This window comes from Dermacentor variabilis, chromosome 8, assembly GCF_050947875.1.
Source record: "Dermacentor variabilis isolate Ectoservices chromosome 8, ASM5094787v1, whole genome shotgun sequence".
NCBI lineage: Eukaryota > Metazoa > Arthropoda > Arachnida > Ixodida > Ixodidae > Dermacentor > Dermacentor variabilis.
Genome location: NC_134575.1, coordinates 42,279,092 through 42,295,219, shown reverse-complemented (window position 1 = coordinate 42,295,219; position 16,128 = coordinate 42,279,092). Strand labels below are relative to the sequence as shown.

The window sequence follows — 16,128 nt, the reverse complement described above, 5'->3', positions numbered from 1 at the left end:
AGTGAGTGAGTGAGTGAGAGAGAGAGCCAGCGAGCGGCTGGGCGAGCCCGCCATGACCTCTAACCTCGCCCGGGCCGGGCCCGGCTCAGTCCGGTCTGCAAGCGAGCCGAAGAGGCCGCCCCCGCTGACTGACCAGTCTCGACGGCCTCGCGCGCAAGGCGCCCCGAGGAACGACCTGTTGCACCCCTGAGGGGGAGGGGGAGGGGGGGGTGCCCTCGGCAAAGAGAATAGCCCGATCTCTTCTAACGCCCACGTCCGCTGGAGGAACACGTGCGTCACAAGGCGCTGCAGCCATGATCGCAGCAGCAGCGTTCTTTTCGTCTGCTAAGATACCCACTAGCAGAAGATTGCCGCTGTGGTTGTTTGTCTTCTGCTCTCTTCTGCTCGGCTTTTCCGAGATGATAACGCTAAGGGGGATCACAATCTTTCTTTTTCTTTCGCGTTCTGAGCACCTCCCCCTAAATACCCGTCCTAAGATGGCCGTGCGGTTTTGTGGTTCTTGAGGCTTGCTAGCGCAGCGAAACAATTTATCGCGGGCTTCTATCCTTACGAACTTTGTGGAACGCCCCTCCCACGCACGGGGGGAGCGCACGTGCATGTTTGTTCTTTTGCAACGGAGCAGTCGTATCGCGGCGACGGCTTGTACCCTCTCAAGATACTCATACAAACTCCCACCGACAAAACAAGGCCACCGATCTCGGCTCGACTATTGCGGAGAAAGCAAAAAAAAGTAAATGCCTCGTTGATTACAGTGAACATTCAAGGTCTTGCGTTCACGGAACGAGCTGTACGCCTTTTACCCTTGCGGACAATGCTGTCGACCACAACTGAAAGTGCCGCATTATATAGCGTTTCTTTTTTGTTCTTTTGTTCATTCTTTTGTTTACATCTACGTTTGCATGATTTAGTGAGAATTGAAAACAGGTCAACCACCTACTGGAGACAGTCTTCTGAAGTCCTGATCCCATGTAGAAAACCTATTCGGAGAGCACGGCGACTTGTTAAAGACACACAAAAGGCCAACATACGGTTATTGAATTTCCCTCCTAACCCACAATCTGGGTAAACCACATTCTGAGTCTTGTTTATCCAGAATTCCAATTTACAGTACTTCTTTAACAGATAAACTGATAACGAGACTCCGAGCAGACGCCGTCAAAATCTGGTGACGTCACGGAAGAGGCTAGTGCGTGAACTTCGAACAGGCGATCGCCACCCGCCAATTCGTTCATTGCGTGTTTTCTGGCTTCACCGAGACTCCTGTCACGGTAAAGAGTAGCCGTCTTCTTAATGCAGGACCGTAATTTACTAGTACGGCTCGGCTTAATATTCCTCCTCGGCGTCACTTCCAAGTAGCCACACGGCCCCAGCTGCTAGGGGTTCGATCCCGCGACCCTGCGCTCAGCGCCACAGAGACTGGGCCAACGCAGCTGTGGGTTTTTGCGTATGAGACAGGGAAGACACGAGTCGCTCGTGTTTACAGATCAAAGTGAGATCTCGTAAGCGCAGCAAACAGGGTAAAAAGTATCAGTGCCCTCCCACTCTGTGAAGAATGATGACCAGCGAAGCTGTGTATGTGGGCCCCTTAATGGCGAATTCCACCTCCACTGCTGGTCGGGCCGTTTTGTACTATCTCCGGGATCGGCCCACGTATGGGGAGTTTTTTGCTTACGACACGAAAATTTCCTTGGACGGTAGAGGTATACAGCTTCGCTGATAAATGAACAAGGGGGGGGGGGGGAAATCAAAAACTCGCAACGCCTGGCTTTGTTTATCTTCCTGGCTTTGCTTATTTCGCAAGTGTACACCTGCTGGCGCGAACTGAATGCCACGCCTGCTGCTATTTGACCGTCCGAGGTTTCTCTTTTCCCAATTCCCACGTACGGCAGGGGGGACCGTGCCATCGAAAACCAAAGCCATGGCAGCTGCAGCAGACGGACGATGCGGAGGCGGTTCCAGACTGGAATGCGCCGTCGAAACGCGAGGAGCGGCCAGCAGCCAGCGAACGTCTCTCGCCGAGTGCGAAGTCCGACCAACGCACTGCGTCGCGTTCGATTCCCCCCAGAGGCGTCACAACAACGGACAAACATGCGCACACGTGCTAACCGCACCGGTCGTTGAATTCGCGAGGCAAGCACGGGCTTCGGGTGACATCACGCGAGCTGGGACGCAAGAGAGGAGGCGGCGATGGCGGGCGAATTCCGTTGTTGCCCGCTCGTAAATGGACACCCGGCGTCGGACTCAGAGTCAGACACCAACCGTGCGTTTTGCTCGATGCAGCCCCTCGAGTCATCTCGAGTCACTGCGGGACACGCAAGACGTCTGCACCCTCCCCCCTCCCCCGCGTTGCCCAGCACGCGATTTTCAAGCACCTCGTCATGTGACGGAGCACACGTGGTATAGGCAGAGAGTTTCTCACTATAACACCTAGGAGGAAAACTGACGCCACATATGGGAGCTTCTTAAGGGACGCCATGCCGTCATGGGAATATATATATTATAAATACACGGACAAAAAGCTTTCGAATTTGGCGCCGAAAGCTCGGCACTCCAAAGTGAGTGAGCGTGACGTCACGGACTTCAAGGTATTTTATTCGCGTTTGGGGCGTTGTGCTGTACGAGAGGTTGTTAGAAATTCGCTGGTTGACTCTTTAACTCTTTGAGTACAAGCAAAATGTGAGCGGATTTTTTTTTTTTTTTTTACAGATTTCCTTCCGTTCCCGTACATAAGGAAACAAATAAGTAAAATAAAGAAAGGAGACCAGACAGAATAGACGATGTCCCATTCCAAGACATCAACTTCGGTACGGCCTCGCCATCCACATGTCCTTTTTGTCTATTGCTTTTCCTTCTAATTCATCAGTGGTTCAAGAAGCAGAACGTTAGGACCTTTGCATGTATATCGGCCGTTCGTGAAATGCGTTACGACGACGAAGTCACAGAATCGAACTAAATAACTCCTCGCATACGTTGCGCCGGCCCAGATACGAGTAGAAAACGAATCCTTGAAGTGCTTGAGTCCTGAGGAGCGTACAGACAGAAAACACACACACACACACAAACTGTACGAAGGTTTCAGCGACATCGCCGAAGCTGGCCGCCTTTGCCAGTGTTATTATTAATGCCAGTTCCGAGTCCAGTCTGATCACAATGGAGCCGCGTTCCGTCGCGCACGTATCTATAAATCACACTCGAGCAGCAAACGACTCGGGTCCCACTAGAGATAAGCTTTCTAGCAATCCGCGGAATTTGCATGGCGCCGAGCACGCGTATGTATAACTGATACCGGTAGGCAAAAGGGGGCTCGTTCGTGTGTGTGTGTGTGTGTGTGTGTGTGTGTGTGTGTGTGTGTGTGTGTGTGTGTGTGTGTGTGTGTGTGTGTGTGTGTGTGTGTGTGTGTGTGTGTGTGTGTGTGTGTGTGTGTGTGTGTGTGTGTGTGTGTGTGTGTGTGTGTGTTTTAGCGGGCTCAGCGACAAGAATCGGTCGGCCTCCCCACCCGGCCCTGGCTGGGGCGTGGCGTTCGTGAGTCGCATATCTCGCCGACACCGACGCAAGGACGAAAGGCAACGTTCCGGTACGTATCTCCGTCGCGAGAACAGTTGCGGGGAGACCACGCGAATAAGCCACGCGCCCGGCCGCTGAAGTAGCCACCCCCGGAACGAGCGCGTATATGCGACGCTCGGCCTTACATCCAACGGGGAGCGAGGAAAGTGGTTCGTGAGAGGGTGGTCGGCGGTGGCGGTTGCCAGGCGGAAACGCAATTGTTCCGTCACGCCCGACTAATTTCGCGGAGTCTCTCGTTGTTAAGAGAAGACGTGCGAGGAATAGATCGACGCAGGCCTACTTCGCGCGAACACGAGAGCTGTCGGAAGAGAGCGTATAGCGTAGCGTCGCCGCTAAATGTGCAAAAGCAACGTACAAGGTGTACAAGAATGCACACGAAAAGGTGCTTTCGGAATGCGGTGAGCACGGCCTTCACGAAGTAAAACTATCGGTGACGTTACTACAAAAAAAAAAAAAGTAGGCTACGTTAGCTACTCGAATGTTGCTTCCCCAGGTGGGGTTTACGGGCTTTGACGGAGGCAGCTCCTGTGAACAAGTCCACAAACACGTAATTTAAAATTTGTTGACATTTTTTTCTTTCTCTCGCGATTACGGTATGCCCTAATATTGGAAACTTGACGACAATCGCATTCCTAAACAATACCATTCCGTTTAATCCTTTTTTTTGTCTCTCTCCCCTGTCTGCTACTTCATACATATTGTTTTGACTATTAAAAAATCAAGCCCCATTAAGGCGTTTGTGTTCCCGCCAAAACTGACCGTATCATCATCATCATCATCCTGGTTACGCCCACTCCAGGGCAAAGGCCTCTCCCATACTTCTCCAGCTACCCCAACTGACCGTATCAGTATGACTTTTTTTTTTTTTTCAAATTCAGAAGTGGGAGTCTCGACCCAAAAATGGGCCCCCGCCCTCTCCCTCCACCCCACCATCACGCAAACATGTTCGTTTTCCTTAAGTATAATCGCGCAAGTCTGATCGATATCGAGGGAAATGTTCCGCAATTAAAAGCCGAGTTGTCCTTGTCGCGGCCACAGCCAGAAGTCATCGCGAGAGCGCCAGCCAGGGTACCGAGGAAGAGGCTGCTTGCGTCATGATACACGAGCCAATTAACCCGCACACTATAGGCCTAATCTCGGGGGGGAAGACTGTGCCACTGACCAACGAACGAACGAACGCATCGGGCTTAGGACTCGTCGGGGAAAGAAACAAACTTCCTCAACCTCCGCTGCTGCTGCTGCTTACATCGAGAATCGGTGTCAAGTGTGAGAGCTCGCCAGTGCGTCGCCCAGCGGCCTTGGGTGCGCGTGGGAACAGGACTCTCTGGGTGCCGGGAGCGCCGCGAGCGAACTTTCGAAAAGCTCGCGAATGTCGTTACGAAGAGAGAAGGAGATGCGCGTATCTTTCGACGGGACCACGAATTCCGGGCTGAGCCGCGGGCCCAGATATGGAGCGGTATATAGTGAGCATGCAAAGTTGCGACCGCAACGTTAAAAAAAAAAAAAAAGTGTCGACCCTCGCGAGACTGTTAGCGCCCGGTTAGGCAACTCGCCTAGGCAACCTTGCCTATAGCGTCCCGTTGACTAGTACAGCGATTATGGTTTACGCAGCGTCGTCCTTGGTGCGCGTCGTTCTGATAACTATGCACCGTTCCGCCGATTGCGTACATTCCGATATCGATCCAAGACTTCAATGACGCCATAATTTCATGAAGCAGCCAGTCGTTTAACGGCCAGCTTTAACGCAATTTTAGAGCAGATAACAAAATTCACCGACGATTATTAGGATACTCCCCTCTAACGCGAATTTTGAGCGCCACTGTTTTTAGGTGTTCTGAATTCGCCACATACGGTGGCAAATAATTTTGGTTCTGAACGACAGGCTGCTCTCTGCGTCAGCGATGAGCCCGTGCTCGGGCAGCTCGTTTAGCAACAGCGGCACACGAATTACTTCCACGGGTTGCATCGCTCACTGTTCAGAAAGAAAGCGTGAACACGGGCGGTGGCGCCGCCCGTGTTCCGCCGCTAGCGGCGGTGGCGCCGCAGGCGAAGTCGCGCATGCGCAATGGCTCCGAAGCTCACGCCAGCGTTTTGTTTCCACGCTCGCCCCGCGCCCAGTCGCCGCCAGCACCATAGAGTTTCTCACTTCATTACCTAGAGGGAAATCTGGCGCTGCTGCGCTGTGGTATGCATGGGAATGCCGGTATTTTGTGACTTCGGATTGGCATCGTTCTCGTAGAGACAGGACACCTTGAAGACGCGCTTGGCAAGCACCGTTCCGTCTTTCACGATGATTCATTTTCTACTAAAACAGCACGTGAAAAGCTGTTTTGGCTTTATTATTACGCAAAAACATGTTTTGCTTAACTATGAGAACTTGTTATTGCGTGCACGATTATATGTTACGTAAAAAGTATCAGCGGGCCGCTAAAGTTGGAGGACAGACGACAAGGTTCGTGCTTGCTTTGAAACAGTTTGTCGTCTGTTCTTGCTTTTCTTCGCTTGGTCATGCATTGTAGGTGAGTAAGGACTTAATATGCGTGAATTGAAACATTTTATGAAGATTTTACTTTGAGAACGCGTTATTTGTGTAGCCATATCCACGCTTTAGACGAAGCCACTTACAACACCAGCCAACGTGAGCCTCGCAGACACATATATAGCGTCATTCCCATGACGGCACGGTGCCCCCTTAAGAAACTGCCATAGACGGTGGCGCCAGATTTCCCTCTAGGTGTTATAGTGAGAAACTCTATCCTTTAGGCACTCCGCTTTCCTCCTCACCCTTTCACCGTACCCTCCTCCGCTTTCGGCCTCGTGGTTTCGCTGCACCCTCCTCTCCGCTTTCCTCCTCGCTCTCGCCGCTTTTTTTTCATCACCCGCTGCTCCCTGCCTTCGCTCTCATCTTTCGCTGAGCTCGTTCGCTCGGTTACAAGTGACGCCGACGGTCGCCGCAGGAACGACCGCCTATGCGCTCTAAATAGCCTAGTTTCCGATAGCCACTGACGGATTCAGAACGATGGGCCCTGGTTTCTTTCTCCCTAATTGCTGCAGTTCGCCGTTAAACCTTTATTCCCGAGTATAGCAAGAGTGAACGCAGAGCAGCAAAACAAGCACATCGAACAACCACTGAACGACAAAAGAAAGAGCCGCAGCTGCGAAAGCTTGCGCTAAGAAACAACATAAAGAACGTATCCATGCTTAGCTTTGCGAGTTGACGTTCGAATGTGCTTTTCTATCTTCCTCACGAACCCACAAGCACAGTCTCGCAGTTTCCAACCCGATCGGAGCTTACCCAACCATAAAAAGAGACCACCGTCCACACAACTTCATCGCCGAGGCGTTCGCCTTGCTTACGATTCGCTTTAACAACAACAATAACAAAAGAAAAGACCACGTGCATCCTCCCATAGCTATGCGCGCGTTGCCGGCGAGCAGCGGAACCCCTTTCCCGGCGCGCGTCGGTCGCGCGTGAAAATCGCTCCTTTCGTCCGAAACGTCGTCTTTCAATTCCTCGCCGCCAATCTTACCACCCTCCTCTTCCTTGTAAGCCATGTGCGAGAATACAGTGTTCTTCGTTCCTGCCCTTCCTTCTCTCTCTCTCTCTTCTTGACCAACCCCAAAAGCAGCCGACGCGCCCCTCCTCAAAGCCTTTATCGTAGCACAAGCACGCACGCACGCACACAACACGCGAATAGCGGAACGTAAAACATTCAAAGCAGACGCACACCGCGGCCGCCGCAAGTCACTTTTCTAAGCGCGGCGGATTGACGACCGACCAGTAAAGCCTGCCTCGAATCTCCTCTCCGAACACACCGCCGCCTCCGCACCAACAGCAAATCCCCAAGCGCACCCCCCCCCCCCCACCGCTCCCCTCCCTTCTTGCTCCCCACTTCCAAACGCCATCCCTGCAAAGCTTCGCATCAAACCGCCCCCCCCCCCTCCAGCCCTCCCTTCCGCAAAGGATGGCTCGGAAACCACTTCCAAATCCCAGCAACGCGGCCCCGAAGAACCCCCGAATGCTGCAGCAGCAGCGACGGCGTCAAACCGGTTGGTCTCTTCCTTTCGAGTCGGACCAGCCCGCCAGCCAGCCCCGCCAAGCAACACGAACGACGCCGCAACGAAGCACACGCGCGCGCGCGCATCGAAGACTGGTCGACCGCAAGGTGGATGCATGCAGTACCACAACATCCACAACATCGAGAGCAAAGAGACGAAAGCCGAGGAAAGAGGAGAGGAGGACACCCCCCCCCCCCCCCCCCCGAAGTCAAGCCGAGACCGGCCGCGAGCGGAATGAAGCGTTGCTTGCCGTCTGCTACGCTTTCCGTTGCGCAAGGTTGCCCAGCGGGACGACAGAGCGGGTGATCGAAGAGGGGGACTTTCGGAAGGGCATATATACACACACGCAGCCGTTGGCTTAGCGATCGAGGTCAAGGCACTCCCGACTTCTTTATTTATTTCGGTGCGAAGCGAAAAGGACGATGCAGCACTCGGTCTCTATATGCGATTCGAATGTGCGCGGGGAAGAGATGATGTCGGTTTCGACGTTCCTACGACCAACTCGCCGCTTTCGGCTTTTCGAGGACCGAAGCGTTGAGACAGCTCGTTTCGGCCGTAAACGCCAGGTCCATGTGTAGCACCGTTTGCGTAAAGCGGAGGTCACTGAGCGACTAAAATCACGTCAAGGCAATTGACGCGCTAGCGCTAGAAGCGATGCGAAACTAATCACATCCTTGACTCTTTCTTGGCTTTGAATTAAGTTTTGAAATGCCTATGGGTTCTACTGGCCAAGGACGTTAGACGTGTTTACCGTTGTCCGGGCTTCCGGATTCAATCCGATCGTTGCGAGACGAGATAACTTACGCGAAGATACGGGTATGCTCTATTTCATCCGGTTCTTCGTCACCTCGCCAACACTCCGTGTAGTGCAGTGAAGATTACGCGCTGCGTCGGCCAACCGGAACAGAGGGGAAGCGCTCCTCCACTGTCCAGCCTCTGCGCGCGACGCCGACAGAACGTAGGGATAAGTACCCGTAGGGCCACACTGGGCCACCACTTCTACTACTCCTTACTCTGAAACACGCAACCGGCTCTCATTACTGAGTACCTGACCCGAGCTCCATTCTTCGCTACAACAATGCGCGAAGGTTTCGAAACAAAGCGTGGCCTCCGAGATTACGCGTCGTGCACCAACCCATCTCGGAGGCCACGGTCCAGGGAGCATGGTTATCAAGAGTATTCTGGGCTGTCAATAATGCGGGCCGACATGTCTCGTAAGTCACGTCCCTTCAACTAAGCGTGTTCATGCTGTGTTCTTTGCTTGCACAGCTGGCTACGCATTACGTCTTCGCAAAGCCATCCAGCTGATTGATGTAAGCCCGTGTCTCTGCCGTGTCCTATGTCGGTGCCAATGGCAATGAAATACCAGGGCAGTTATCAGAGGCGACTGCTTCGAACACGCCTCGCAATCATTAACGAATGCCCAATCCTTACCACACGCATTACCAATCCTTACTTCACCTTTACCGCCAGAACGGAGCCATTGGAAGAAGCGTAAAATGCCGGCATCTATACCTGCCTTCGCGGGATGATAAATGGGAGTCAGGCAGAAAACATTCAACACTACTGTATATATCACTTAACGTGCAAAATTGTTGTTAACACCCTGGGAACAAGAGGAGTGCTGTCGGACTCCTTCGTGAGGGAGTAACTGACTCCCGTTTACTACAGTTCTCGTACTACCTGAGCGCAGTAAGCCCGCCTACGTTCGGTGCCAAGCAGAGGAAAAGTGCACTCCATCGCGGGCAGACGGAGAACTCTGAACGATTGGAGTTCAGCGTGAGACAAGCAGTTACCTCCGCGTAATGGTGCTGGCAGAGCAAAGGGAGGGAGGGCACCAACGAGAAGCGGTGCCCACGTCGGTGTAATCTCATTCACACACGCTACCAAAGCCGCCAGGCATCAATTCGAGCAAGCTACGCGCCCATAGCGCCTACAGATAGCGTCGAGGTCTACATTGAAAGAAGTCGGGTGACGATTGAGCAGTAAACGAGAGAAATACGCGAGCATTACGGCGCAACTCTTTGAAATCCCGGATTCACGAGTGAAGCCGCGCTCACTACATTGCCCTTCCAAGCTTTCCCGTCACCTCTCTACCTCTACGACGTGACCAGCTTCGCACCCCACTCCAAACAACACAGACACTTTTTTTTCCACTTTGACACTCCTAACGCCAACGCATTAAAAAATAATAATAATAATAAAGACGCGTCGGTCGGCCGGTCTTCCGCCGGTTCAGAGTGTGGCGCTGGGCAACCACCGCCCATCCCGGCGCGGGCACTGAAAAGAGGACCGGCCACCACCACCACGCCGCCGCCGCACTCTCCTCCGCAGCACCGGCCCATACGAGCAACCACCGCCGCCGCCACCGCACCCCAACAACACAGCTGACCCCCGCAACGCAGCGGGCATTCAGGCACACGATGCCGCGGCTTCGGGAAGGAAGACCCCTCCTCGAAACGCAGATGAGCGTGCGCGCATACGACTTGAACGGCGACGACCGACGCCCTTCATGCCGCCAACTTTTCCTGTTTTTTGTTGTTGTTGTTGTTCTTCTCGTCTCTCTCGTTTCTTTTTTAACTTTTCCGTCTCCCGTTCCTTCGTGCGCCTCCTCCCGGCGCGCATATGGGATGCGCGAACGTAAAGAAGGCACTACATGCACGTGCCTGCCTTGCGATGCAGCACCTCTCTCTTTTTCTCTTCCCGTCTGCCTCTCTCTCGACCGGCTGCGAAGGAGAAAATCCTCGCCGCACCATCTCCGAACGAAATCCCGTCGCTTCTCTCTCTCTCTCTGCACCGCACCGCGACCACCTTGATGCCTGGCTTCGCACACACTGGCTTACGTCTTCCTTTCTTTTTTTCTTAGTGCTGGTTGCGGGGCAGGGTTCAGAGAAGGCTTTGCGCGCGCCGGATCAGCCTCCCCCGCGCCTGCGCAACGCCCACCCGCCCTCGCTGCCCGCGTCAGTCCCCGGCTGAAATCCCCTAGACCCCCCCCCCCCCAAAAAAAAAAAAAAAAAAAAAGAAGTCGCGGGGCGCCCAGAACAACGAACGGAATTCGAGAAGACGAAGCAGGCGCGGACGATGAAGACGACGGGTGGCTGCACGCACGTGCTTCGTCGCCAGAGGAGGTAAAGAAGACAACGACAACGCCAAAAGGAAAACACAGGAGATACCGACGCTGCGCGTGCCGCGAGCCAGGACAACCGCGCGTGCGCACTCTCTTTGAGCCTACGCCCCCTGTCGAGAGACACTGCGGCTCGCTGCTAGGACTAACGTGGCGCCGACAGCGTCGGCCCTCCGCTTGCTGCGCGCAGCGCCTTCCCATACGGCGGTATACCTCCCAAACGCGATCGTTTTCCTCTCCTTTTCTTTTTCATTTAAGCTGCCTCTGGCACTACACGACGTCTTTGTCCAATCATGTCGGGTTTTCTTCTTTTCTTCCTCGCCGTCCGGCTATTCCATCTTCCTCTTTCCCGGTGGTCCAGCCGGCCACACTCGGGCGGTTGGCTCAACCGCCAACAATGGGCCTGCGCCGAAACACCCCGCATACGCGAAACCTTACGGTGTGTCTCGAGTTAAGAAGGAAAGAACGATTGCCGTAGAAGGCAGAAGACACTGAACGGAGGGAGGACAGGTTGTTTCTTCTAGATGCGGAACATAACACGGCAGGAAGAAGAGATCCGCTACACGGAAGCCAGAGCAAATTTCGCAGGGTTGACTTGTTCTCGCGTCCACGGGAGAGATTGGCGGTGCGAAGGATCGAGACTTGCCAGTACGAAGCGACGCTACCGTCCCCGTCCTATTTCCGGAAGTGGGGGGGGGGGATGCGGTCAATGCGCATAGAAGTGTACGCAGGACCGATGAAGAAATGTAACGGGATGAGCTCAGAAAGAGCGACCGTCAAGTCCAACGCGTTGTCGAACATGCATGAATGCAGTCTTTGTAAAAATTGGGGCCCGTTGAGGATGCTCGAATTAACATGACCGCAGCAGCAGAGTGCCGCAACTTCTATGCTGATCTGTACCGGACCATCGCAAGCCATGTGCTTTTTGCGCCAACAAATCACTCAAAAGAGCTTGCTGTGTCATCTATCTTGTAAGGGTGATTGGTAATTTGCAAACCACTCGCAACTCCGGCGGCATGGTGGCGTGGCGACAATGCAAACGTCGCGGTTCTTCCGAATCCCGCCAGGACGAGATTTCGCGAGACTTCCTCGGCTGTTCCACCATTTCTATCCGTCGTAACTTATGACGGTTACGATGGAGCTAAAGTTCCAAACTACGCAGTCGCAGTTTCTATCGACCCCGACATCACTGCGCATGCGCCCAAACACACCACCGCCGAGACGCACCTCCCTGCGGCTCCTGCAATGACCTTTGCAACCGCTAGCAGACCTGCCTCGTTGTGTTTCTCACCGGTGACAACAACGACGAACAATCATAAAACTCGCTGACCATGAGAAAAAAAATGCCTCTTCGAGACAGAGTGGCTCTCAAAACGGGCTTGGCATCGACCGTGGGACAGGCGGAAGTGCGCTCTAGGACGCCATCGAACACAGAAACCAGTCGAGCAGACGACGCGCATCGTGCGCGTCAGGGAAGAAGAGGAAGCAAGCGGCGTCTACTCACCGGCCAATTCGTCCTCGAGGTCCCGCTGCGACATCACGGGCGTGAGATGGTACCAGAGGCGAAAAGTGTCCCTGCTCAGCAGGTGATTGGTCTCGGGCGTGGCCTCCAGAAAGAGCGCCACCTGGCCCTTGTAAGAGGTGAAGCAGCGCCGCACTTCGTCGTCGTCTGCTCCGCGCGGCGATGACTGACCCTGCAAGGGGGAACGCAGACGACAGCATTTAGACAACGCCTCGTGCAAAACCTCGAAGCACTCTGCTCTTCTACAGTGCCCCGGGTGTTCCATCGCACGCACTTCATTTGAGAGCTTTAGTTTAGGGGACGCAAGCGGCTTGCGCACGCAAGAGCTAGGGGGGACGGTACTGCGCATGCGCAGTCGCCTACTTCCGGGTCTGCGCATGCGCACTACTGTCGCCCCTATAGCTCTTGCGTATACACAAGGCACTTGCGTCCCCTAAACTAAATCTCTCTATTATTTCGGAGAGAAGTCGAGGGTTGCTTTTGACACTGGTTGCGGTAAAAAAGAATAGACGAGAGGAGGTGTGACGCTGCGATGCGCGGACAGTCATTCATTGAAGCGCAGACGCCATTTGTGAGCGTTGCCTCGCAACCTCGTAAACGCCAATTCACTGAGAACACTTAAACAATTACTCTTAAAGTGTCTCTGCTTTGTAGAGGCAGCGTCACGCCAGAAGTTGCGTAACAGCGCACAGCGGTATTAAAAATAGTGCGCCCTAGCGTATACGCTTACAACTAGTTTCCACAAGGAGGAACCCAAGCGTATATTTCAGGGTCTGCAGATGGCGCAGTGTCACTAACCCTACTTCTTCCGCGCCCTTAGCCATTTGGTGAAAATATTTCTAAAGCTCTGTGTAATGCTAACTACGCGTGTGCATGCGTGTTAGCGTTGGTACGCGTGCTTCATCTCGTATTTATTTGTGTCAAAGGTGCATTTATATGTGTATTTTATTTGACATTGTACTGTGCAGAATTATGCGCACCGAGGTCTTGACGCCTTGCCCACAGAGAAATGAAAAGAAACGTACGCGCGTAGAAAATTTCAACATCATCGCAGGAGCTGAAGACTGCCAGCAGTGGCAAAAGATTTCATCCATATTTATTAAAGCACAATCGTACAAGCCAAGCTTGAATTTTGTCTCACGTAAAGACGCTGTTAGTTCGCGGGTAATGAGCATCAAGTGGTTGCCATGTTCTACAAGCTCGATCGTGCGTATACCCCCGTCTCAGCGTATACGTATATGTACGGGCTCGTATCAGCCAACTTGTAGCGAGATGACCGCTTCATATTCCATAGAAGGGAGGTGGCGGACCCGCCCACTGTTCGGCTACTGATTCTCTCGTGAGACTTCTATTCAGTCGACGTCACGCGATGGGAGATCGGAGCCGCAGACAATGGCGCCTGCTGCTTCCTCTCTGACGAAACTCGCAAGCTGCCGCTACACTCCAGGGAGTCGGTGAGTTAAGCAATTGGTGCAGATTACCGGTAAATATTACGGACAACGACACCAAAAAGACATAAAACGATTCGCTTTAGGACAGAACTGTCCGGAAAATCGATTTCCAGCCAATCCTGACGCTGGACATACTGTTAGCAAGGGCAACCGACCAATGGCAAATAGCAATTACGAGCGATAAGCTTTATGAACATGGGTCCGTTGTCCATAAAGCCCCACGTAATATGCACCAAAGGCACACCAATGGGTCCAAATTGCAGCCTTATAGAGATAAGCTACGTTTGCACAAAACCGATAAAGTCGGTTCGAGAAGGCTTATCGAGATGAAAAAAAGAACCGGTCGCCGGATTCGTGTAAACATTAGCGGGTTGGGCCGAGGCGAATTCGATCAACCCCAATGCAAGGGATGGGGGAGGCGGGGGGTTGACTCGGCCAACCTATTGTACTTGGCTAGAAACACGTAAAACTCGGTCGTGTCGGCTTGGGTCGACTCGCTTTCCGACTCGACGCTCTAGCGTCGACATGCTCGACGCGATTGTGATTCGCCAAGGGGATGGAGGGTAGGGGTTTGTTGTCCACTGAAGGGTCGAACGGCGCCCACCTTGTGTATAGGGATGAGCTTGCGGTGGCCCTCCAGGTGGACCGCGGCGCCCGTCGAGTTGGCGTCGATCTTGACGCAGGCCCGGAAGTCCCGCGCGCCGCCGCTTCCGGTTCCGCCCAGCCGGAGCAGGACGCGCAGGGCTCCGCGCGGGTACTTCCACGTGACGCGGCCCTGGTCGCAGCGCAGGTACACCGGCACCACGGAGCGCGACTTGAGCCACCGGTGCGACGACCTCGCCGACGAAGCGTCCGAAGACCTGAGACCACTGGAAAGAAGACGTGGGAGACAGAAAAAAGAGAGAGTCAGTCTTCGCAAGAGTAGATAGAGCACCTGTCTTGTGCATACCACGGGGTTTCCTACAAACATTAATGGAGGGAACACCGTGGACACGAAAGAGGCCATAGCGGAGTGCTAGCTTTGGCCATGGACACTGTGCTCCCTGCCGATTATAATGCGGCTGCTGGTGCTGCCGCAACTCGAAATGAATGAATGAATGAACCATATCACCAAAACCATAGTGTTGCACAGTAAAAAAAAAAGATAACGCCTTTTTGTAATACTTTATTTCTCTGTATTGTTTTTTCGTGTCGCTCGCTTACGCAAAGCTTTTGTGAAAGCTGTCACGACCAAAACCGTGCCTGCCAATGACACCGAGTCCGGGAAACGTACGTCGGTTTTCACTGCACATTCCGCGTCGCGTTTAGCACTTCCGCGCTAGGAGCAACAAAATGTATAGCTCTTTTGACGCACGCTTCGCGTCAACCATGGATCAATAATGCCTCGTGAAACAACTATCAGATTCGAAAACAAAGCTCTTCCTACTGCATACAAGAGCTTAGAGCTTTTATATGCCATGGGAAGAGCTTTGTTTTCGAATCGGATATATACGAAATTTCCTTCTCGCCATCTTTTATTTCCCTCCCCTTGTTTACATCGGTCCTCTCGAAATAATCGCGCCGCTGCGTTACTATATGTAAATGCATGCAGTTACACGCTTTAGGTGCGTGGGACGGAAGTTACGCAGGCGCTCTCCCTAACCTGCGCTTCCGATCAGCCGATAAAAGGGCCGGATACGCTCGGCTGGCGCCGAGTTCTCGCTTTTCCAAGAGAAGGCCGTCTAAGAAGGCGCCTGCGTAAAGGCGCGCTATACGCTACGCTCTCCAACGCGATAAGGGAGGCGATGTCATGCCGCCACCCGCACGCTTCCGTAATTAGAAGCGAGGGGGGGGGGGCGTAGAGCTGTAGCAAGAAACGTCTAACCCGCTACAACGGCGGACCTCGAGAAAGACGAAACACGACCTTGCCTCAGGACTTTCCGTCGTCCCGCGCTCCCAACTCTGCACGAACACGCGGCCAATATAAAGTGAGCCAATATTAAAGCCAAGGCCGCGCACATAACCACGCCGCAACGTCCCAAGACGCGCCCGCCTCATCAGGCCAAGACACACACTATAGTGCTGAGCGCTACCGGAAGCAATTGAAAAAAACGAGCGCGCACGCGCGCGTGCTCGCGACGCTCGCGAGAACGCTAATTGAACGTCCGCGCGACACCCGACAAATTTCCCGCACGCGTTCCTAACTAAACAGAGAAAAGCACGAGTCGGATGGAGACCACTTCTCCGGAGGGGACACCCGGAACGGGTTTTTCTTGCGTCTATGCCTTATCTCTCTCTCTCTCTCTCATGCACAACCGTCCCCTTCTTCATCCGGCATGCCTGCCTGCTTGCCCATAATTGCCGTCGTCGAGGCATCAAAGATGGCGGCGACGCCTACCCGCGCGCGCGTGCCACGCGCGGCGCCTGAT

General features: G+C 53.6%; 1 protein-coding gene across 1 annotated transcript in view; it reads right to left on the bottom strand.

Moving 5' to 3' along the window:
* LOC142590142 (meteorin-like protein) overlaps window positions 1-16,128 on the bottom strand; it is a 64,008-nt gene that overhangs the window by 33,900 nt on the left and 13,980 nt on the right. Inside the window, exons 2-3 of the mRNA XM_075702026.1 lie at window positions 14,325-14,589; window positions 12,252-12,441 (exon numbers count right to left, since the gene is read on the bottom strand). Coding sequence (XP_075558141.1) covers window positions 12,252-12,441; window positions 14,325-14,589 — 455 coding nt within the window. The remainder of the gene's footprint in view (window positions 1-12,251; window positions 12,442-14,324; window positions 14,590-16,128) is intronic.